This window comes from Sarcophilus harrisii, chromosome 3, assembly GCF_902635505.1.
Source record: "Sarcophilus harrisii chromosome 3, mSarHar1.11, whole genome shotgun sequence".
NCBI lineage: Eukaryota > Metazoa > Chordata > Mammalia > Dasyuromorphia > Dasyuridae > Sarcophilus > Sarcophilus harrisii.
In genome coordinates, this window is record NC_045428.1 from 50,717,415 (window position 1) to 50,742,836 (window position 25,422).

General features: G+C 34.2%; 1 protein-coding gene across 28 annotated transcripts in view; it reads left to right on the top strand.

Moving 5' to 3' along the window:
- Window positions 1-24,926, top strand: part of TFDP2 (transcription factor Dp-2) — a 153,360-nt gene extending 128,434 nt beyond the window's left edge. For 17 of the 28 annotated variants that reach the window (XM_031957828.1, XM_031957847.1, XM_031957853.1 and 14 more), the window contains 6 exons: window positions 2,383-2,526; window positions 5,579-5,647; window positions 9,296-9,447; window positions 13,135-13,301; window positions 18,391-18,496; window positions 18,755-24,659. In XM_031957828.1, the coding sequence (XP_031813688.1) occupies window positions 2,383-2,526; window positions 5,579-5,647; window positions 9,296-9,447; window positions 13,135-13,301; window positions 18,391-18,496; window positions 18,755-18,938 (822 nt within the window). In that variant the 3' untranslated portion in view covers window positions 18,939-24,659. Of the gene's footprint in view, window positions 1-2,379; window positions 2,527-5,578; window positions 5,648-9,295; window positions 9,448-13,134; window positions 13,302-18,390; window positions 18,497-18,754 lie in introns of all 28 variants that reach the window. The other 11 variants (XM_031957827.1, XM_031957832.1, XM_031957829.1 and 8 more) reach the window with 4 other exon arrangements.
- The last annotated feature ends 496 nt before the right edge of the window (window positions 24,927-25,422 follow it).

The window sequence follows — 25,422 nt, forward strand, 5'->3', positions numbered from 1 at the left end:
AGTTAGGCAAGGAGAGACAGGGCCCAGTTAACAAACTAGGATTACATAGGGCCCTGGCTTAATACCCCCCATAAGCTGGGCATTTGCCCTGATTAGTCAGAACAAATGACCTCACATTTTAAGTCATAAACGAGGAAAAACAACTTTTAACCCAACCACGTCTTTAGGATTACTAAATTACCTTATATGGGAGTTTTGATGCCAAGATGGCCCCAACTTAGTCTCACAAAGAAAAGGCCTATATGGTTCCATTCTTTGTAAACCACGTGAACTCTGGAGGAGACTTGGGCCTGGGGCACAGCCGACCTTCGACCTTAACTCATTCTTAGAACACTGTCTCCATCTTATGAGACAGCTTTCACAGTTCACTTCATTCAATCTTTAATCAAAGGTTTTCTCAACCCTGAGTCACCTTTCAAGGATGATTTGGCCTAAAGAAATTCAGTGGTAGCACTGAATCTACTTTTTAGCATTTAAACAGCTTTCTACCAAAGCTTACCTAACTTCCTTTCTAGATAATATGTTTTTGTTGGTCAATGTTGTATAATCAAGTGTCAACTAATGCCCTAAAATGATTTGAAAGATGAAAGAAATACTTCCTCTCATTAATATTTATTGCTTATAGAAGAAGACATTATTATTGTGATTGGCTCTTGGCAGGTATAGAAGAAACACTTAATTTCCCATAAACCTCCTTTTAAAGTTAACTACAAATTTATAACAGTCTATCCAATTTTAATCTATAGTTTATAATACCTTACCTTTACTTAACAAAATAAACAGATTATAATGCCCTCAAATGATTATATTTATTTGAGATCTCTCCTTATAAATAAAATCTTCACTGTTATAATTATTTTAAAAATAATTTCCATGTTTACTAGCTAAATTTTCACACTAGTTATCTCTTTTGGTGGAAATAAAAAGGCCACAATTTTTGTAGTATTAAATGTTACCATACTGTGCCATAAAATTTATAAATCTCACTATTCTCAAGTTTTAAACTGATTTAATTATAGAATTATATACTCTCTATATTCATTGATAAAATAGGACATCTGAATATATAATAAAGAAATAAATAAGTCTACTGCTTTCCATTAGTATATATTCAGTTTACAGTGATATCATTGTGAATGTTTATGTGTCTAATCTTACATTTAACATTAATAAACTGCTTGTCTTATTTATCATTAAAAATAATCTGATTCTATTCTCTAGGAAAGAGTTGGGTTTTTTTTTTTCAAAGACTTTAGTAAGATTCATCATTTCTGTTAACCAGTCCATGATTTTTTTTTTTCTTTTTCTATTCCATGTATACTAACTCCCACTGAAGAGAATAAGGATATTATCCAGTACTTCACCAGAACCTAGAGGTGTAAATTCATAGCCTTTGACCCAGAAGTTTGACTTTTGCCATCACTAGTATTTTTTTTAAGGTGATGTCTCGAGAAATTATTTGGCATTCATACAGCAGGAGTATATGCTTTAGTTGTTGGGCCTAATCTGCAAATACAAAAGGAACAGATTTCTCATTAGCTAGATATCTTGTGAAATCCATTCAATAAACTGATTTTTCCCATCCACTAAGTAATAATCTTGAGAGAATTAATGATGCTCCCCAAAAATGAGTGGCTTATCCATAATCCAGCCTGCTCTCTTAAAAAAAAAAAATTACAAATGTTTTCATATTTGTAACTCCTTTATTTCTGAATGTATTCTTCCCACTTCTCCTACTCAGTGAGCAACCATTTAAAACAAAGATTTAAAAGGAATGAGGGAGGAAAGGTCATTTAGTAAAATCAACCAACACATTAAGAATGTCTAACAACATATGTATGTAATGTTCCATTCCTACCTCTTTAGCTATTTTAATTCTAGTATTCAGTTTCAGTTCTTCTGTTCTATTTATATGGGTTATAGTCATTGCATGTAATATTTTTTCTTGGTTCTTCTTGCTTCATTTTGTATCATATCATATAAATCCTCCATGCTTCTGTGAATTTTTCATGTGTCTTTTCTTACAGCACAGTAACATTTCATTGCATTTATATATCACAGTTTGTTCAGCTGGTTCTCAGTTGATTGGTATCTACTTTGTTTCCAGTTCTTTGCCACCACAAAAAGTGCTACTGTGAACGGTGGGTGTATGTTGAACAATTTTTCCTTTATACCATTATTTTTCAAACTTTTTATTTCCTGTTTCCAGTTTTCACAAATAAAAATACAATACTTCATAATTTTATCATAGTGCTATGAGTTTTTTTTTTGTCCTCCATTGTAATTTTTCACAGATTTCTTTCTCTTTTGTCAGTGTCATACCATAAATAAAAATTCTGCCTTCATATAAATTTCCTGGCTTAATGAAACCTTTTTTAGCAGGCTTATGATCAGAAGAATATTAGGCGAAGAGTTTATGATGCCCTCAATGTGCTAATGGCAATGAACATAATTTCAAAGGAAAAAAAAGAAATAAAATGGATTGGGCTTCCTACAAATTCAGCCCAGGAATGTCAAAACTTAGAGGTAAGAGCAAGATGATTTGTTTTTAAACCAGATCACTTTATATTTTCTTATTTAATTTGTGAAAGAATAATTTTCATCTAATTTTAAAATATATTTTTGTTATCTATATTTTCTTTATACTTTGTATTATTTTCACAATTATTTAGTATTTTATATTGAATTCTAAAAGCTATGTAAGAAAAGCCAATAGATAAGTGTAATTGAAAATATAGTTGGGCAATAAAGAATTATCAATTGATGAGACCAACTCAAGGGTGGGCCTCATCGAGGAGAAAGTATGATGCAGGACAGGCGAGAGCTTTATCAATGAATTCTATTTATTGATATGAGAGTGAGGGTTCATACACTCAGTATCAATATCAATAGCAACAGATATCTCTAAATTAATTAGTTTACATTCCATGGTTACGTTCTAACTAGACATTAACATTAAGGAAAAACTAATAGTACCTATCTGTTAATGGCAACACAATTATAAAATTGTCTAGTTTGTGATGTATGATTCCATATATAGGCATTCCTTGCCAAGGCCATCTTATGTTTATATTAGACATGTTACATGTCCACATAGAAGACGCCCAGATTGATTGCATACTTGTGTCAGTAGCACTTCTTGGTACCATCAGGTCAGCTCATCCTATTCTCAACCTTAGTCATGAAGGAGTGGTGAGCCTGCTGCAAATCAATCCACAGCTGACTAGAGAATATGTTAACCCTTACATAGCTATAGACACTAGAAAAAATAAGCTATAACTTGTTGAATAAATAGTATTCATCTATAAAATGGAGAAAATAGCACTTCCTTTCTAGGTATGGATAAAATGACCTCACATTTGTAAAGGATTTTGCAAACCTTAAAGCACCATTATGCTTATTAATTTACTACCATAAATTTTTATTTTAAAAAATCATCATTTAGAAATCAGTCACCTGACATTTATTAAGGACATATTATGTTCTAGTCACTATATTAGATGCCAAAGATAAAAATACAATACATGGACAAAACCCCTATTCACAAGAATATTATAATTTTGATTGGGAAAAAAGCAGATATATATATATATATATATATATATATATATATATACACACATACACATATATATGGAAATTATAGAGAGAATAAATGCAAATGAATACAAAGTAGTTTAAGAAGTAGGGTCTTAGCAGTTGAGGTTCAGATAGAAGGGGAAGTTCATGTTGAACTGAATCTTGAAAGAAGAAAGAGTATGTTAGAAGACCATTTTGAAAGGACAAAAGAAATTCAAAATAGCAGAATATTTTAAAAAATATGATATGATAATTACTAATTTTGAGAATATTTTAAAGTATTTCCTATTTCTTATTAGCAGTATTTAAAAATTTAATGAATATCCAAAAAATGAAAATTTCCACATATAAAATAGAAAAGAAAATACAAATGTTCTGTGTAAAATTTTGAATTTATTATGTATAACTTGTTTTTCTGAAGTATATAAAACTCAACATGTTACTTTCAAACTGTTCTACTTATCTGTTTCCTTCTGAACTTCCTTCTGTTCTGTGCATTTTAAGAGATGCTTTAGTGACCTTCTTTCTTTTCTTGAACCTACTTCCTTTTTAGTCTTAAGGGATAACATATGTCTTGTCTGAATTTTTTGAAACCCATACCTATAAAAAGCTAAAATTATCCTGTAACACATTTAAAATATAAAACATCTATTTATTCTAGTTATGCCCTATTATTAAAGCAGAAGCTTAAGAAAATCCTTCCTGAATTAAACTTTGTCATGGCATGTTGAGGTATTTTACTCTAATGGCTGTAAATATAAATAACTTGAGCGAATTATATAGCTGTTGAGGTAATTAAGATTGATTTCATGTTTCTCTCAGCTCATTTTCCCCAGCAAATCTAAAAATGTGTCTGTATACAGGAACAAAGAATTGTGACATGTACAAATTAAAAGAAGAGAATATTTTCTCTGAATTTTTATTAATTTTGTAGCATATTTTTCTTTAAAACAAACAAACAAAAAACCCCAGCTTCTTCATGAAGACCTTCCTTACCTGTTCTAAGACAAATTTGGTAGCAAAAATTATTCCAACATAGCTAGAGAACTTTAACTGACCTCTTTTGATAGACTGCTGTCAGTAAACTCAAAGAGTTAAGTTGATCAGAATGCCTTTTAAGCAAAAATTATTATTTTATATTAAAAAATGAGATTGGAAATAAGAAAGACTTAAGTGTTCTGATGATAATTAAGTTGTACAACATAAACTTAGGTCTAAATGCATATAAACAGCACAGAACAGGCCAGCAATTCTAGTAAATGACATTTGGTGGGGCCTTGGAAGAGAAATGTATTTATACAAGCAAGAAGATAGAAGTGTCAAGCCAAAGTAAATAACTTTTCTGTTCTTTGTGGGGAATCTGTGAAATTTTAAAAAAGAGGATCTTGTCTGCAAATGGGGGATTTGTCACATAGTATTGGTTCTTAGATTAAATGATAGAGACAGTTTCATCTTTATTACCAGTTTTGCTAATGGAGCTAACTTTTATGTCATTTTATTCAGCCATTATGCTATTGGATATGTTATACTCTACTAGTTACTAAATTTTAGCAGTACCTTTATTTTTTTTATTTTATTTTTTAAAATTTAATAGCCTTTTATTTACAGGATATATACATGGGTAACTTTACAGCATCAACAATTGCCAAACCTCTTGTTCCAATTCTTCACCTCCCACCCCCCCACCCCCTCCCCTAAATGGCAGGATGACCAGTAGATGTTAAATATATTAAAATATAACTTAGATACACAATAAGTATACATGACCAAAACATTATTTTTTAGCAGTACCTTTAAAGATTTATTGATGACAAATACTATACTGCCCTGCCTGCTCATGTGTTATCAAGAAATAGAGTGATAGGCCATTATTAAAATGAATTGTTTATTAAAAGAAAGTTCTTGCTGTCATAGAAAAGGGGACAAGTAAGGAAGATGAGGCACATGCTTATTCTTTAGTCTCTTTACATTGATGTTATATGTATTCTATGTTTTAAAGATAGAGAAACAACGGCGAATAGAGCGGATAAAGCAGAAGAGGGCTCAGCTGCAGGAACTTCTATTGCAGGTACGTGGGTGTGATATGTCCATTCTTGTGTGTGTGTGTGTGTGTGTGTGTGTGTGTGTGTTCTGTTTCCACTGATTTGCCTTTCTCTGTAGAACACTCATAATTGTTGACTTAGAGATGCATAGGGAATGGAGTTATGTTGAGCAGTAGTGGCCTCTCTGTCCAGGGGCATTTCAACCCCACTCTAGCTTCAGCCTGCTTTTGCCTCTTGGCCTCTGGAAGTGATTCTTGAAATGTATCTTGCTTTTTTTTTTTTTTTTTAAAAATAAAGCTTATTATTTTCAAAACATATGCATAGATAGTTTTCATTAGTCACTTTTGCAAAACTTTGTGTTACAATTTTTTTCTCCCTCCTTTTCCCTCCTTCCCCTAAACAGCAAATAATCCAATATATGTTAAACCTGTGCAAAACCTGTGTTTTTATAATATTTCTACAATTTTACACTGCACATGAAAAATCAGATCAAAAATTTTTTAAAAATGAGAAGGAAAACAAAATGCATACTTGCTTTTTTCTTAAAGGAATCTGTTCACTCTATGAATGACTTACACAGAAATATAAATGTTTTACCAATCCCTGCTGTCATTCTGGATATAAACCACTGTTGATACTAGGTACAATTTAAGACTGTACAGAGTCATAGAAGAGTTCCCTGACTCTGGCATAGAAGTATCAGAACTTAAAGTTCATTTCTGTTTAAGAAAAAGAAATTTAGCATTTAAATAAGGATCCTTGTACTTGTAATTGTTTTGGATCACCAATAGGGGTTTGGATGTTTTTTGAACATAATAGAATCTTTGTATAAACCATGTGAGTTAGAGTCACCAGGAGGTTGGCCTGAGTAACCTTTTTTTGCCTTTGATTATTATAATTGGTGTAAAAAATGCACTTTGAACAGTACAATAATGCCATTTTTCTCTACAATCAGATAAACTTCAAAAAGAGCTTTAAGACTTGTCTTTCTCAGCAGAAATTCTTAGCCATTATTATTGGTTGCAAAAAATGTTAAAATGTAGAAAAATATATAAATCAGACTTAAATTACTTGATTTAATCATTTATTTTTCTGAATAATCAAAATATTCTTTATCTGTTTGATTTCTCCTTATAATTTACTGACTTATCATAGTAATAATAATACCTTATTGTAGTCCTTTAAATTTTATAAAATACTTTTCTCACAATAAATCTATGAGATAGAAAAGAATAAATATTATTGCTAAGTTTTTAAGATGAGAAAAGAGTCACAAATATTAAATGACTAGCCCATTGTCACACAAGGCTTGTACTTGGGTCTCCTGACTCCAGATCTGGTTCTCTTTCTACTGCCCACTCAATCATCCTCACAAATGAAAGAAACAATCTTACTGAAAGCAGCTTTTTGTTTATTTTCTGCTTTTTAAAAATCTAATATGTGTGGCATAGGTAAATGTAATTCTGCAGGAATTTGATTAATATTTCAAATGATTCTCACTTATTTTATCTTCTTGGTTTTATGTCTGAAGAAAGAACATAACAAAAAATGAAAAAGTAAAATAAAGGAATAGATAAAGATAGAAAACAGTTGAGGGGGAAAAGTTACATTTAGTTGTTACTAAATGGCTCATGTGTTATGATAATAAAACCTTAGTGAAGATCAGGATAAATAATGAGTTTATGAATTAAATCAACAATTACTTAATTGTTATTCTAAAGTCTTGGGAGATATTTCATTTGATCATTACTTAATTCACTTCAGTATTTATAGCCTAGCAAGAGACAGACATATTCTTACCTCTAATTTGTCTCTTCTTTCTCTTCGTACACACGATATGCTAAGAGTTCTTAAGCTGCTGTCTTTCCCACTTCTCACCTTAATTTTCATTTGTCTTCATTTCATTTCAGTTCTTATTAAGTCTTATACCTTATAGCCATTCATGTATCTTAGCACAGTTATCTGTAGTTTTCATTTACCTTCTCATTGTCTCCAAATGCCTTCTATAGTACATCAAGGATTGGCTATGGCATTGTCTTACTGGAAGTAACTCAAAACATTAAAACCACACTTGTCATTTCAAATTCTGTCACTCAAAATTGTTTAAAATTGACTGCTTTTAACCTCACAACTTACTTTGAAGGTGCTATTTTAAGGATATGGCCTTGGGCAGGCTCTTGCTGATTTATGCTAAATAGAATGGATGGCAATTGGTCTTAGGAAAGATCTCTTGTCTTGTGCAATCTATCTATTAGATATTCAGCTACAAAGGCCAATTGGAAAAAAGTTCCCATTGTTGCTTTTCCTTTTTTTTTTTTTTATTTTATTTTTTTTATTTCCACTGCAATCAATAGACTAGTAATAATATAAAAGTAATTTATTTGGTATCTTACAATTTACAAAGTATCTTTAACAAACCCATGATCTAGGGAGCACAGATATTCTTATCTCCACAAAATATAAATCTAAATCATTCCAGTGAGATCAAGAGTGAGGAAGAGGATACAGGTCTGGCACCTGTGGCCGTGAGCAGCAGGGGAGAGGAAAACTAAGTATATTTACTGGATTTTTGTTGTTGTTTTGAGAAAGATCATCAGAAGTGTGGGGATCAGCCACTGTCCTCACTAAAAAGGTGAGGTGATCTTAACCACCACCCTCATAATATGGTCATATCAAGAAACAGCCCATAAAATGGTACTTTTTTTTTTTTAACCCCCAGACTTCTGTTTCCCAACCATGTTTGGCTATTTTTGCTTGTGAATTTATACATGTATGTTCCAAATGGTACATGTAGTACACATTACAGCAAAATACATGTGTATATCATTAGACCAGTTCTTTTTATTAGATATGTCAATAACATGATACAACTAGCAAAGTACATAACATTGGGACCAGTGAACCAAAACTCTTCATACAATACACCAGCTAATACATATACCAATATACCAGCTAGTACAATAGTACAATATACCAGCTAATATATATATTAGACATTATATAATTTATAGCATTTTTTGTACATGGTTATTTGCATGTTGTCTCCCATTTAGATTAAGAACTCGTTGAGAGCATAAAGTCTTTTACCTTTCTTTGTATCTCATCATTTATTAAGGGCCTATCATATGGCTAGCACTGTGATAAGCATTTTACAAATATTATCTCATTTGGTTTTCACAAAAACCTTGGAAAGTAAGTGCTATTATTATTCCCATTTCACAATGTCAGAAGTTAAGGACTTTTCCGGGGTCATAAAGCTAGGAAGTATCTGAGGATGAATTTGAACTCAGTTCTTTCTGACTCCAGACCCAATGTTCTGTCTTCCATGGCACCTAGCTTAGCACAGTGCCTGACATGTAATAGGTGCTAAATAAGTGTTTAATGACTGTTTAACTTAATGTTATTAAGTTTTCAAAAGAATTTAGATTTTGTGATCTCCTTTTGAAATCACAATGTGACTAAAACAATTTTTAGGATTCATTTTTCCTCGTGGAAATATGGACACTGGGTTATTCTTCTCTAATAAATTCTTGTTGTAAGTTGTTCTTATTACATGTATATCAGTGTAGGTATCTTAAAGAACTGATGATCTAAATTAACTGTCTGATTTTAAGTATATTCTATATCACATGAAGTTAATCACATTTCTTGACTGTTATTCTTACTTTGTATAGCAAATAGCTTTTAAAAATCTAGTACAAAGAAATCGACAGAACGAACAGCAGAACCAGGGCCCGCCAGCTCTGAACTCTACAATACAGCTACCTTTTATAATTGTCAATACAAGCAAAAGAACTGTCATAGACTGCAGCATCTCAAGTGACAAGTAAGTGTGAATAAAAGGGTAGGGGGTTTCATTTGGGGAAGCTGATGCACATTCAGATTGTGTCGGAGACTCATGCCCGCTGATGACACGGGACATTGCCCATGGAAGTGATGGCAGGTCGCATCATTCTGCTGCTTGTGCAGCCTCCTCTGGTTCTCCGTCTTTATCATGGGATACAAGACGAGCATTTAGAAAATCACATCGTTCTCTGTCCTTGGTACCCGAAGGGAACCAATGACATCATGATGTTTGTGTTTGATTATGGCTTTGTCTCAGGGTGACCTCAGGATGAGCCCAAAAAGACACCAGTAGCCTGTTAGAACATTTGGGTGGGAGCCCCCTGTGCACTGCAGTGTTTCTGCTCTCTTGGAGAGCATAGCGCCCTCTTGGGTATGGGCATGCCAGGCTGGATAGGCATGTGCCGGCTTCTCCACCATTGACAGCAGCACTCTTCTTGAGCAAGCCCTTCTGACCTCTGGGGAGTGTGTGCCTTGTGCCAGGAAAGCTCCCCACATGCTCCACTCCATAAAGTGGACTTTTAGGTTGGCCTTCGGGCTCTGGAGGTGCCCTCTCTGCCAGAGATTTTGAATTCTGGCAGTTCAGTTTGAGAGAGTGTCCAGCACAAATCACATAGTAAATAGAGGAGAGACTTTGATTCCCTGTGCTGTGATAGAAATGTGTCTCCGTATTACTTTATGTCTCTATCTAGACTCGTAGTAGACTGCCACTTCTGTGAAGCCGCAGAAGGATTGGGCAGCCAAGAAAGTGTGAGAAGGCTCCAGGAGGACCTCATAGGTCAAGCACATGAGAAAGACAGGTTTGCCGGTCGTCCACCCAGGTCAGACCATCCTGGTATCATTGTGCTTATCTCAGGCATCACGTTTTAGGAAGGAGATCAAAATAGACAGGTGCAGAGGAGGCTGGTGAGACATCTTGAGAAACATGCTGGGTGAGGACTAAAACTGTTGTTCAAAGACTTGAAAGGCCTGTCTTTTGGAACAGCTTAAAATTTGTTGTCTTTGTCCCCAGAAAGCATCGGTAGGAGCAATGGTAACAAATCTCAGCTCAAAATGGGGAAAAACTTCTTAGCAATTAAAATGAACCAGAAATGAAATGGTCTGCCTGCCCAGGGAGGCTATGAGCTCCTGTCATAAGCACTCTCCTAGGGACATTCGGGATAGCTATGTATTTAGTGATGTTATAGGTGATCTTCCTTATCAGTCCTAATCAGGTCTGTGTTTGATCTTTTCCGGTCTCTGATTGTTTGATACTATTAAGACATGTATATTTTATACTTTCATATTAAGTGAATGCAGTTCCGTTGCATGAAAATCATTGAATGTGGAGATGGGAGGTAGATTATCCCTGAAGGTAAAACATTTTTTGTTTTTGTTTTTTCTTTTCTTACTAGCTATCAACAAATGCCTAAAACACAGGAGGCATTTAACAAATGCTTGTCAAAGAGAAGAACCTTAAGGGCAGCAGTAACAAAATAGTTACTTGACATATTGTCTGAGAATATATTGTAGTATATTCTGGTATTTGGTTACTAGAGTTTATACTATAGTATTTAGATTCCCCCAAATTTATGTGAGTACATACATTACTTCTATATTATATTCATTGATATGATCTTTGGAAATATGCTAAATCTAGGAGAAACCACATATATAGAATCTTCTTCCTTGAATCTTGATTGTTCAAGATTAACCTTTTTAGAATCAATTTAATTAACAATGACAGAAATGGAATCATTATAATTTACACAGTTTTGTCTAGCTATAAAGCAGTGCTAAAATGCTTAGCAAGTTTCCTTTAGGATCTTTCTATTGAATTGTCAAGCTGAATTCTTTCCAGTCACCCCGGTGTTTTTGCACATTTCAAATTAACCTTGTTTTTATTTATCACATGGTTATATATGATATGGTTTGAAAAGTTTCACATTAGCCTAAAGCACGTACGCAGGTTGAGGACTTTTGTTCTGTGTATGTTGACTTCCTGAAGTTGCAGGGCTTATAAGAGTCAGTATACAATTCTGTCCCTAATATGGACATACTTTAAATGGCATTTCACATACTTGGAAAAATTAAAATGATTTATTAGAAATCAACCTCTCTTCAGTAAGTCTTTCAAGAAAACCATTGTTGTGTTTTGGAAGATATCAGCATTCTACTTATCACTGACAGATCATATCTATATCTGTACATTATACCCTATAAAATGTTTCATTTGTTGCTCTTTGTAGTGTATTTGAAAATGAAGGAGATGGCAGAAACTTTGAAAACTATGGACCTAAGAAAATTTTAGACTTTGTTTACCTTCTCTACAGTTAGCAAGATTTTCATACATATTAGTACACTTTTAAGAATGACTCTTCAGAGTTTGGAACAATGTTCAGAAGCCTCTTAAAGCTTGTTAGTATAACATAAGCCTAAAAACTGTGTCATTCAATTACATTAGTGGATGCCTTTTTTTTTTACCCATTATGTTTTCCCCTAAATTTGGAAGAAAGCATTTTCAGTGAATAATAAATATAGAAAGTATGCACTGTTAAATTTTGATATTGGGCTACTCTCCATTTGTTTTCTTTGGATTTTGTTTTTTGTCTTTCTTCCAAACTGTTTACCTCATATTATTTGAACACAACAGTTTATGCTCATTTTTCCCAGTCGGCATTTATTTGACTCCTATGATTGGAAATGTCACCTAAATGTGTGATTATATTATAATAAATGTTTATGTTCAGGTCACCTGCTATGTGCCAACCACTGTTAATGTCCTTTGAAAATCGATTGTGCTCAGGACTTTTGATGATGCCTACAGAATTAATCTTTGCTGGAGATTTTCTGTATTAAGGTTGTGATTGTCCAAGTTACCTCTATTGGTGGTAATGATGTTAGGAGAGTGTGGTCTTACACACAAAGAACTAAAATGATTCAATGCCTTCATTCAAGCCCTTTTACAAAAACTGTCCTGCTTATCATATGTGCACCAAAGAGAGAACAAAGAAAAATAGCCTGTGTGTGCACATGATAATACTATTAGTCATAAGAACTAAGAAAAATATTGAGCCAAAAGTATAAAGTTAGATAATCAGCTAACTTGTGAAGGAGTACATAAGTAGAAGAATTGATTTCTAGATATTTGATATGTTTCTATTTATGGGGCATTCAACACTTGACTTTTGAAAACAAAAAGCACAAAGTACCAAAAAAATGTGTTTAATTAGTTAAAGAACAGCTCACAATAGATTAAATTGAAAAATAAAAGGGGGAAATTATTGCCACTGTTCTCACTATTTTTATTTTTTATTTTTGTAATAGAGTATAGCCTTTACAAATGATTATATATACTGGATTTGGAATAAGTAAAACCCAAGCATAATTCAGCCTTATGAGCTTTTAAAAAACAAAAGCTTCTTAAGTTTTTATGCTTAATGAGCACATGCTTTACTATTTTTCCTTAAAGGAAAGTTGTTTTATACAGATAACTGAATTATTTGTGCCCCTCAGAGGTGTTGGTTTCATGAATATCACTTGAATGACTCTTACAACTGAGAATTTTAACAACATTGTTTCTATTCTTTCTTAAAAATTTATTTATATTTCTTTTGCTTTGTGTAATGTACACAATGAAAATAAATCTCATACATAAAAAAATCTGAAGTAAATCTTTTCTCTGATGCAGGTTCGAGTATCTTTTTAATTTTGACAATACTTTTGAGATCCATGATGATATAGAAGTATTGAAACGGATGGGAATGTCTTTTGGCCTGGAAACAGGCAAATGTTCACTTGAGGACTTGAGAGTTGCTAAATCATTGGTGCCAAAGGCTTTAGAAGGATATATCACCGGTAAGAAGTTTTAGAATAATTTTCCCTAAGAAGATTAAAATTCAGTAACTTTTCCAAGCCTTTTCAATTTCCTGTCATTTCCAGTTGCCATTTAAGCAGTAGCCATTTAAGTAAGAGTTCTCTAATGAATAATAAAAAGAAAATAAAGAATAGGATTTCTGCATGAGGACAGATTTTTAAAATCTTGAATATGAATAAATGAATGCCCAAGGGAGACAAACATCAGAGTTTATAAAATTGGAAAACATAAGTAGAAAGAAGATAAGTACAACTCACTTTGTTGTTCATACTTCTAAACCGATGATAAGTTGACAGACTTAAATTCAGGGATATGATACTCAAAGGAATGATCTTTTAGTGTGTGGAAGTTTTCCTAACCAACAAATTTCTTTGAAGTAAATGACTTTAGGAGTAAAAGGTCTGGTTTTTGACAGAAGCCTGTCTTTTTTCATGTTAATTTATTATTATTATTTTTTTAACTTTTTTGCTAAGTTAATTGGGGTTAAGGATCACACAGCTAGGAAGTGTTAAGTGTCTGAGATCAGATTTGAACTTAGCTTCTCCTGACTTCAGGGCTGGTGCTCTATCCACTGTACCACCTAGCTGCCTCTTCATGTTAATTTTTAAAAACTTTTATTTATTTTTAAATTTTTCAGTATTTTTTATTTTTCCTTTATAGATGTAAAGGTAGTTTTTCACATTCATTTTTATAAGACTTTATGTTTTAAAATTTTCTCCCTTTCTTCCTTACCTCCCTTCTAAGCCAGCAAGCAATCTGATATAGGTTAAATATGTGCAATTCTTTAAAAGTGTCTTTAAAGGCAGTAGTTATTCCTGAAATTATTTTCTTACAATCTCGCTGATTTAGGATTTGACTAATTTAGAATGTGTGATAACTCCTCAGCCTAGCCCAAATTTGCTATGATAAATAATTTGATAAACTGAGTGATAGTGAAAGTAATGTGATAGAATGACTATTTAATCTATTTAAGAGAAAAAACCTTTAATGTGGTACTAATTTTTAATATGAACTAACACTACAAGGTTTTTAAAGTAATTTACATACTTTTTAAAAAAAGTTTGGTCCTCAAAATCTCTTTCTAAAGCACATGCTCTGGTTTTACATTTTACATACTCTGCATTTTTTAGATAAGAAAACAAAAGCTGACTTACTCAGGTTCACACAGCTTGAAAGATTCTGAGATGGATTCAAATGTTCCTCTTCCTGATTCTCTGTCCACTGCTTCCTTCTTATATTCTAACAATATCCACTAGCCTACAGTGTGCTGATTACCAATGATCTTATTAATTTCTTCATAATGAAGAGTGGCAATGGCTTTTTTATAGAATCACTTTAGGCCCAAGTTTCTGTTCATTCTCATAGGTCCCAGAAGATTAGGCAGGCAGGCCCTGTTGTTTTGACTTGTTCCTTACCTCATCTACTGGCTGGGGTGTGATATGGCCTTTTTAGCTCTTTTTTTTTTTTTTTTTTTTTAAATTCATGCTGTTTCAGTTCTAAAGGGACATAAATAATTGTTTTGTAGTTTGTACAAATAAGATTCCTTTTTGATTTTTAAAAGGAACAGATTTGTCATAGAATACTGCATTAATGAACACTGGCACAAGTCATTCAGTTTTATGATTTACTGATTGCATTGCTAATATTTCAAAACAAAAGTGAAATGAAGATTTAGTCACATATTTAAGTATGGTCATAAGATCATAGATTTAGAGCTGAAAGGGGCCTTCAGTCTCAGAGACCACTGAATCCAAGTCCATGATTGTACAAAGGAAGGAACTGAGACATGAGGAGATTAGGTTACTTGCCCAGGGTTACACAGTAAGTATCAGAGGCAAGATTCAAACACATCTATTCTTGGCTTCAAGCCCAACACAGTAATAACTTTTTTGACTGAAAGTTACATAAATCTCAGGATAAGCTTGAGAGTCATGGCTTCAGTTTGTCTGCCTTGTTCAAACTTGTTTTTATTTAACATACCAAAAATCAATTCTTCTGATACCATAAGTCTTATGCAGCTGTCTGATTTATTTTATGAGGAAATGAGGTTGAAATTAGTGTAATCATCTTGTTTAACTATCCACCTGGAAGAAACATCTACTTGGTCAAATAAGAACAACAGTACAAAATACTTGCATCCTAATTATATACACAATAATAGGCTATAGATCTCATTGTCCTTTGTATTATAATTGGAGCAAGCTTGAACAGACAAAATCAAAGAACCTCCTGTCTTGACATAAAAGTTTTAGAGTAAACTTCTGATTTGTCTTTTAGCTTACATCAGAGAATGCCCTTTTCTAAATTTGGTGAAGAGGAAATATTTCTAAAAGGAAAAGATGCTATCATTTTTACTCAGACAATTTTTCTTTTATCTTAATCATGTCTTCCTCCAGTCAAGAGAAGTCTCTAGAAGAGACTTCCAAGAATGATTATTACGATCAGAAGTGATGCTTTTGGGGCATCTAGGTGGCGCAGTGGATAGAGCACCAGCTCTAAAGTCAGGAGACCTGAGTTCAAATGTGACCTCAGACACTTAACACTTCCTAGATATGTGACTTGGGCAAGTCATTTAACCCCAATTGTTTCAGCCAAAAAAAAAAAAAAGGAAGAAGTGATTTTTTTTGAAACCTTGAGGTCAAACCATTTTTATTGTACTGTCTTCCCCCAACCATGTACTTGTTGATGTATTCCTATTAAAAGGGCACAGTAAAGAAAGTAATAAAGTTTCTAATTAATAGTCTACATTTCTATAATGCTTCAAGGCTTTCAAAACTGCTCAGAGCCATTTGAGGTTGGTTAGGGGTATTATTATCACTAGTTTATAAACGAGGGGTTGAAATAAGAATGTGATGACTTTTTAAATAATTGAATTTCTCAAGGACACGCAATGTATTATTGGATTTGAAAATACAGCTTTCGATTTCATGTCCAATGTTTCTCTACGTTGTTTGGCTACACCGCTTTTCATTAGCAAGATGAATAAAAGCACCTTTGGCATCTTTTCTAGCATTTTAATAGGATGTTTAAGCACAGACTGTATTGTGATCGACTGTCTAGGTAGTCAGCATCTCTAAAGTACTCTGTATCTTTTCGCTTTTTAAAACACAAAGGCTGGTTTGGGCTTTATTGTTTATTTTTAAAATATAAACCAAATCCAAAAAGAATTGTTAATAATAATATCACCATCTTCTAAGCTCAGTGGCCTTTACAGTGCTTCAGAATGATCAATGATTATTCACATTAGTGCAATATTTATTTTAATTTGAGGATAACTTAAAAATTCTAAAATTGGCATTTATCATCTTTGTTCTAAATTGAGTTCTGCTTTAATTTGAAAAGTTTAATTTTTCATACCTAAAGCTTGACTTTGCAGATTAACTAAATTATATCTATAATCAGCATTTACTACAGAAGAAAATTATAGCCCCTGACAAAGATACCTGAGAACAATACCATTTGATAATAGTTCCCATCCAAACAAAATCATCAGCTGTTTCAAGAATATTCACATTCAGTAACAAAATGAAACTGATATTTACAGCTTTTTTATTGTCACTTGTAGAAGACATTTAATGTCACAAGTAACAGAGTTCCCCAGATGGGTATATCTAAGGCTGTTATACCAAATTTTATTAAGAAAATTTCTTTGTACATATAAGTAAACTTGATGTTACACAAATTTGTGAATATAAGTCTTTGGCCATTTAAATTCTTTAATGTCACTAGCCAGTCCCTAATTGGAGTAGCAGAAGTTCTTGAATTGCTGTAGAAAATAGCTTCAGGTTATCCCAAACAGTGACTTCAAAAATCTTTGTTTCCTCCCCTTTTTTAAACAACATTTTTTGAAACCCTCAAAGGAGGGTTGTTTTTCCCCACATATCATTTATGTATATTATCCATTATATAAAAACCCACTTGCCCAGGAATTTCATTGTATTTCCTAAATTATGTCCTTTATCAATGACTTAGTTTTATAAATTTGGGTAAGATGTTCAGTCCCTTTGGACCTCAATTTTCTACCTCATCAAAATGGAGGTGAGTATCAGGCAGAACTAGATGATGTCTGAGATCCCTTATGATTTGAACATAATATGGTTCTCTACTTATTGTCAGAAAAAAGATTATTTTTTATAATTATGAGCATTTTAATAACATTTGAGTATCATCAGAAATATTTTCTTCTCTCAGATTTTTTTGCATTTACTGTTGTATTCCTTCAGTAGATTATAAGTATCTTGAGGGCAGGGACCATTTAATTTTTATATTTATTCCTAGGACAAAGAAGGAACTTATAAATGCTTCCAGACTTTATTGAATAAATATTTTCATAGAGCATATAGTGTTGTGGAGGAGTGAGAAATAAATTTTCAGCCCCATAGTTCCATATGTCTCCTATCCTTTTAGTTAAAACTTTTTTTCTTTTTAGTGTGACACTCTGATTTCATTTTCATTTCATACTTGCCAATGTGATGACAGCTGTTCTGCAACTGACTGTCTTAGAGAGTTGCCCAGGGAACTGAAGAGGTTTTATGCCCATTACATTTCATAAGGAGAACTTTGAATTCTGGTTTTCTTTACTCTAAGGCTTTCTCCTTTGTACATATAAGTAAACTTGATGTTACACAAATTTGTGAATATAAGTCTTTGGCCATTTAAATTCTTTAATGTCACTAGCCTTACACTGCCTCTTACACTCTTACACTGCCTATTTTTACTTAAGAGGATTTTAGTTTTCTTTTATTACTTTTAAGTTTTAGGACTATCATTTGTCTTTCTACCAATTCCTGGATTTGCCTATTGACAAACCATATTTTTTAGGGGAAAAAAAAAAAAGGAATCTTTCTCACATTTAGAATTTTAATTTGCCTTTTTCCTCATAGATTTTTTAAAGGTGCTAAAGAAAACGAGAGAGACTTTCTCAGAGAAATGATAGGTAGATTTAGGAGAACCTCTTAACTTCAGTTAAAGTCAGTTTTATCTATTTACTTTTCCAACCATTCGTAGGACTTGTAAGAGTATCAGCCTTATTTACACCACATATACTTCCTATTTTTTGTGTTTTTTTAGATATGTCTACAGGACCTTCATGGTTGAATCAGGGGCTTCTTTTGAATTCAACCCAATCAGTTCCAAATTTAGATCTGACCAGTGGTTCCAATTTATCACAATCAAGGTAAGCTTCCAAAATATTCATATAAAATCTCTATAAAGTATGCACAGAACAAAAAGAGCCGAGTCATTTATGGAGAGAGAGCAACGGGTCTGTATTATAACTTTTAAAAAGTTTATATTTAGAAGCTCACTAAAAGATCTATCTATAGTCTTGTTTGAGCCAAATTTGCATTTTTTCATTTGTATATGTTATCAGTCAAAGCTTAAATATTCTACCTGGAAATTAATGCATGTGTGTATTCTTTTAATTATTTAATAGTGTAAACCAAGGGTTTTGTTTGGATGCTGAAGTGGCCTTAGCAACTGGGCACTTCCTTGCCCCAAGCAGTCAGCAATCCAGCAGCGCGACATCCCACTATTCTGAATCCCGAGGCGAGACCCCCTGTTCTTTCAATGATGAGGATGAAGATGAAGATGATGAGGATCCCTCATCCCCAGAATAAAGACAGTAGAAAAGCTAAATTTTACAAAATGCTGCTCGTGTGTGTTTTTAGTGTGAGCTCTTATTCTTGATGTGATTGCTTCAGCTCTTGCCTTTGTTTGCACTGTGTATTCAGTGACAGAAACACAACTAAAGACATCAGAATTCAGATGATTAGGATGAAGTTTAACATAGTACGAATGAAGACTTGGGCCATACAAAGCACTAGGACATAGCGCAAACAAAGTATCTTTGCCTCTATGACTGAGGTAAAGAAATCCCTGAAGACCTTGCAAAGTGAATGAAATTCAGCTACCTTCTGAAATGTGGGACCATTGTCTTCTCCCACCCCCACATCATCCTTCTCAGCACTGAGAGTGCAACAAGGAAGATTCCTTAGCCAAAATACTTCTCTTGCTCATATCGTTTGGCTGTGCTGTTGTTAAATGCTGAGATGACCATTTACAGTTATGCTTTTTGTACTGTATGAATGAGGTACCTAGAATGTTTGTTCAACTGACTCTAGAAATCGAAGTCTTAAAGTAGTATTGAGTGATGACTTTTCTTGAAGTAGGAAAGCCTGTTTAATGATATGTGTCACTTACCAGCCACTTTAGATATTTGTCAAGGAGGTAGGAAGAACAGCTCAATAATTTTACTTCAATGATATTTCAGATATAACTTATCACATTCAAAAACTGGAATTAGGATAGTTAGCCAATGCAAGCAAAAGAATTTATTAGGGCTATTTATGGAAGACAAAAGAACTCTAATAGCATTTCCATGTATATATTTGCTAGCACTGCCTTTTGCCAGTGCCTACGACGTTGGAATTTTACAGGGAAGGAAACTAGAAATAGCTTTAATCAAACTATTACCCAATGCAAATTCAGGCAGGTTGTTTTTGTTTTTGTTTTTTTAAATTTAAAATAAGAATAGAAAAACAGCTCAAGTTTTGAAATGCTTGCTTATATTTCATTTGACATTTCATATTGTCATGTCAAAAATTTGTGAAACAAAGCAATTGACTTCAGTTTTGTCATAAAAGAAAATATCTGAAAAATGCTAATCAGTAAAGTAAGCCCACCTGCACTTTTATTACATTACATTTCATTATTCCTATTGACCTCTTAATTACATTAGACCTCTTAATGAGTATGTTGCATCTCTCATGAACTGACCCATATTTTAGTTTCATAGAAACTTCATAGAATGTTAAGTGCTTCCAAATTATTGGATTTAGAATGGGTAGAGTGTTTCATAGCCAAAGATGCTGTTAGGAATACTACATTATTGAATTCTGTTGCTATTTAAAAGGAAGAGTGCAAGGGGGAGAGAATCTTTAGATCACAAACGTAAAAGATTTCTCATTGTGGTATTAAAGCTATGAGTAAGGAAGAGGGAGAAGGCCAAAAATCAAAGCAAAATTCCACCCATGTGCCTAGGAATCCCTTAGCTCTGCCCTCTTTCTACTCTCATTCAAATCAAATCTGAACTCCAGGAAAACAGTCAAATGTAAACCATTTGAAATCTTCCAGTGGTAACTTCTCTATATGTCTTAAAACATCAGAAAAACAAATTAGATTTACCAGTATCTTAGCAGTTTGGAGAACTCATATGAAACTATGCACAAGATTCTTAACCTGACATTTAAATAGACACAATGTGATACCATTTTAAGTTGGAGAAATAACCAAAGCTTCTGTATTGTGGTATAACATGTGGCTATCCAAAATATTAAAAATAAAAGTAAACCCTATACTATTCAAAATAAGAAATATATATAATATTAATATGAAAATTAATTTGGGGGCTGTAAATATCCTCAATTTGAAGAGGACAGACAATAGACAATAAAAGGAGAAATTACTTTTAAATGTTAATTTTGTGGGAGGCAAAGGAATAAGCGATTTGAATATTGTCTTTTATTGGGGACTTAATACATATGGCTTACTCTGGTATCTGTCCTCCTAGAAAAGTTACTGATCTCCTAGCTATAAATTGGATACTTCATAGGATATTTTTTAAGTTATAAGGGGGTGGCGGGGAGGGGTCAATATTTTGTAGTGCAGTGAACGCCTAGAATGGCCTCAGATCTTTAGTAAGGCTCAGAAACTCCACAAACAAGGACTAAGGTCCTTGATCCACTGGAGGGAATGTTCTGTCAAAATTATGTAATTACTATAAGTTTAGGTAGTTTAGGGATCAGGAAGATAACATGATGATGTCTTAGTCCTAGTTTCTTGAATAGAGAAGTCATCTTGGCATGGATTTGGGAAAAGACCTTCCAGGCAGGCTTACAGAAAGTGGCCATAAAGCTAGCAGACTTCAAAAAGCCCCCCTACTCCCTCAAATATGGGACAAGTCTACACTGCTTATTTCTGTGACTAAGAAATTTGGAGTGAGGATGATGGGATGAGTGAAACCCAGGGACAGAAAACTGCCTTTTGACTATGAGGTGGAATAAACTCTTTCATTCACTTCAAACAGCTTCCAAATATTTAGACTGCATGAAAACAGCCCCTCCCATCCCCACCCCCGCCCCTCTGTACTCTCTAAGAAAAGCCTGAGGGAAAAGTGTGGTACTTCCAGAATCTACAAATGATTTTTCATAGTTGTGTAATTTTCAGATTTCATACTTGTTCCCCCTTTCTCCACTGGACCTGTTGCCTCCTCCTTTCCTTCTCTGCTTCCAAAGCTCCGGCTTGAACAGGATCGCTTTAGTTTCTACCACAAAGACTTAAAAGCCACTGTGTTCACAGTTGGTTTCCACAAGACCCAGGTTCCTTATCTCTAGACCTGTTGCATAATTATCAGGGTTTTTAAAAGTAAAGCACGTGGTCAAATATCAAACCTCCATGTGTTTCCAGAATTATTCTTTCATCCATCTTTGAACATCCTGTTGAATTGGTAACTTGGAGATCTCGCAAATTCTGGCAGCCAGTTAAGAGTCTTTTCAAAAATCTTTAGATTCTTTTGGACCAGAAGATGTCTTAGGAGCCTATAATAACCTGCTCACGTTTCTATTAAGGCAGCTGAGGCAGAAGTTAAGGGACTTGCCCAAAATCACACAGCTGGTCAGTGGCAGAGAGGAGACCTGGCCCTCGCAGGTCGCTCTTAAATTGTCGCCAGGACGAGAAGAGGCCAGTGGGGATGTTTGTTGGAATGTTATTGTTACCTAACTCCCCAGCATGCCAAATGAGAGGAAGAAGAGGAATATGAGAGCTGGATCATCTTTCTATTTAGGTTCTTGTGTGTGAAGGAAGTCTTGGCCCCTTTCAGAAAGTGCCCAGTATCGGGGTCCTTTGGCTCTAAAGGAGCCTTCCCTGTAGATTGTCCCTTTTACCTGTTGACAGTGGAGGGCAGCCCTCTCAGGTACACCACAACCAAGGGCTTCTTTCTCTGTGATTACTCTGCTCTCAGTCTGACAAGAGCTCAGCATCGTTGTGGAGGAAGCTTTAAAAACTGCAGAGCAATTTGCACAGAAAAGAACTTCTAAAGAAAACAAAAATCTTCACACGTTTATCTCCCCCACCCTCCATCACCACCAAATGTCCTGAAAAAGGCCATGGTGGGCATCGAAGTCAGATTTACTTACACTTGTTTCCCCTAAGTCTGAGCCCGTCTCTCCCTTCAAAGCCATGTTATGTCCTGGTGATCACAAGCTACTTCAGGAAGCGTTAAGATGGATGGCCTTGTTGCCATGGTTGAGTAGACCACATAGGAGTAAGGAATGATTTTCGAGCACGTTGTTCTGGCCTTATAACCTAGAATCAGAAGGGACCTGAAAGGTCGTATCCAGTTGTTTCATTTGCTACATGAGAAAAGTGGTCAGGAGCAGAGACCAGATTTGAACTTGGGCCCTGTGTCTTTACATCATTCCTTGCCCTGTTCTGTTAGAAATGTGCCCCCTTTTCCCTCTGCTCTTGAGAACACACTTTCCCTCAATAATTTCATAAGTAATTAATGGCTATGTTCACTTGCTTCCTTCTATTTTATTCTGGAGTTTTCTCACCAGAAGAGGTTTGCTTACCCTATTAGGAAAATAAAGCAGTGACTCTACTTCAGTGTGCACTGGGGAGATGTTATTAGTCACCCTCTGTGTTCACAGCTCTGATTTCACAGACAACTCGTTCAAGTATTTCTTGAACAAATTTGTCAATGTAGACATAATCCGATATACCCAATCTCCCTCCTTAATGAATAAATGTGAGCTGAAAAAGACCTTAGAGACCGCTCAGTTCAATATCTTCATTTAGCAAAGGAGGAAATAACTCTGGGAACAGTGACTGCCCAGACAATGTAACATGGCGGTATATTGCCAAAGATCCTGGTAGTGAATTATCTGATTACTCGACCTAGGGACTTGGAGCTGTCAAGTAATGATCCTGGGAAATAATTGTGGCCAGAATTGTTGTGGTTGGCATGGGTGTGGCATCTGCTTCTAAGTGAGTTGCTGTAGCTAGACTTAAAACTTTGTTTTTTCATTAATATTCCAAAAAGTGAGGGAGAGTTTAACTAGGATGAATATTACACATTCAAAAACAAGTCAGGAGGTTGGCACTGTCTCCAGGAGCAGTCTCTGGGTGACCTGAAAATTAGAACTATAAACACCAAATAAATTTGGAGAGAATTCACTATCAAGTGTTTTGAACTTAAACTATGATTGGGTTACTAAAGTTCTGTTTATGGCCACCTGTTCAGAAGCACTTCTGTTATATAAAATATATACCTTTCATAGTCAGTTGGTTCTCACCAAAGAAAAACTTTGGCATTGTGGATTAATATAAATCAGTATAATCTAGGCACAAATTCCACTTGTGAATAAATAAAGAGTTGGAAAAGACCTTAGAAATTATTTATGGCAATAAACACAGATTGAGATGAAACTAGATTTATTTGAGAATCCAAACTTCAAATAGTTCCATAAAATCTGCTATCTAAAGGGCCCTTCAAATTCCAAAATTATAATGTATTTCAGGCATATACTTACGTATATATTTGTATAATTTCTCAGGCATTACCATAACCATTTTAAAATTAGATATCTTTAGAAAGTTTTAATAGTATTATAGATTGTTTAAAACAGACTAGTAGTTGCGGCATCTATAAACCAAGAAATGTTTCAATATGTTTGAGTCTTAATCAGTAAACTCTCAGTCGTCATTTGTTTTCTCCCAGATGGAGCTGTAGAAAGTGACATCAAAAGGAAGAATTTCCATAAAGTGTGTATCATTCCGTTGTCCAGTTCCAATATTTTGATGCAAAGACAACCTACTTGAACTTGTACAGGAACTTGCTTTGTCAGAAATAGAGAGAAATCATAAAGACAAGTTACCTAAAGTAGCTTTCCACATTGAACTCTTTGAATGTACTGAGGGATCCCATCAGAGACCCATGTGGTTAATTAAATTTTATGTAAAACCTGAAGTGCAAGGCCTGAAAAGAAACATTACTATTCATTTACCTTGTACCTCTTCAGTACAAGCCACTATAAGAATACAGCCATGAATCCCATGGTCTCTGCCTTGAGAAACTTAAGGAAAAAAAAGAGTCAAGGTTATGACAGTCAGAACACATATAATCAAAATTCCACCGAAACTCAGGAAGCTTCTATCTAACCCCAAGATGATGGCACAAAGTGGGAAGCCAAATATTTCTGCTTAGTTTTCATTGAAACTAAACAGTAACATTAGTTTTCCAAACGTCACAATTTTGCCTTCTTAATATATACTTTTCCTTACAACGTGTTTGAGAAGAAAAAGATGGGGCAGGAGAACAAGATAGCACGGTGCCTTCTATTTGCAGAGCTCTGCAGTCTATAACCATGATGTTCCTCATACAAGCCCTGAGAACAAGGCCAAATGGCTATATTCTCCCCGAAATTGGGACTCAGAGTAACTTGACCAGTCACACACAGCTAGTAAGTGACCAGTCTAGTACTTAAGACCAGGTCTTCCGATTCTCCTCAGTATTTCCTTGCCAGACCCCTAAATAACAACTGTTATCCCTCCCCAACCTCCAAAAAAATTATTAGCCATTTCTGGGAAATGCTATTTTACATTTGCTATCTGTATTCATAGTATAATTTCTTATGCAAATCCATACCAAGAGGCCTGTAGAATTCATACCACTAGTGCATTTCTGATTAATAGACTTTTCACCCTTTGGTTGATGAGCTGATGAAGAGATGAAAGGCAGCCAAAATAGAGTGAGAGTTAAAAAGAACTAACAAGTTCTGAACCCGCTGTGGACCAAGATGGTGCTTTATTGTGTTTCCCTGAGAATCCTTAGGAGTGTGCTGGTAGACACTCCCATCACAAGGACACCAACAGCTTCCTTTTTAGGGCTTCCTGTTAGAACACCTGCAAGAGCATCGTGACAAATATGGAAATATGTTTAAAAGGATTTTTATAGCTATATTATAACATTTATAACCTATATCAGATTGCTTGCTCTCTTGGGAAAGGGGGGAGGTAAGGGAAGGAGGGAGAAAACTTTGGGAC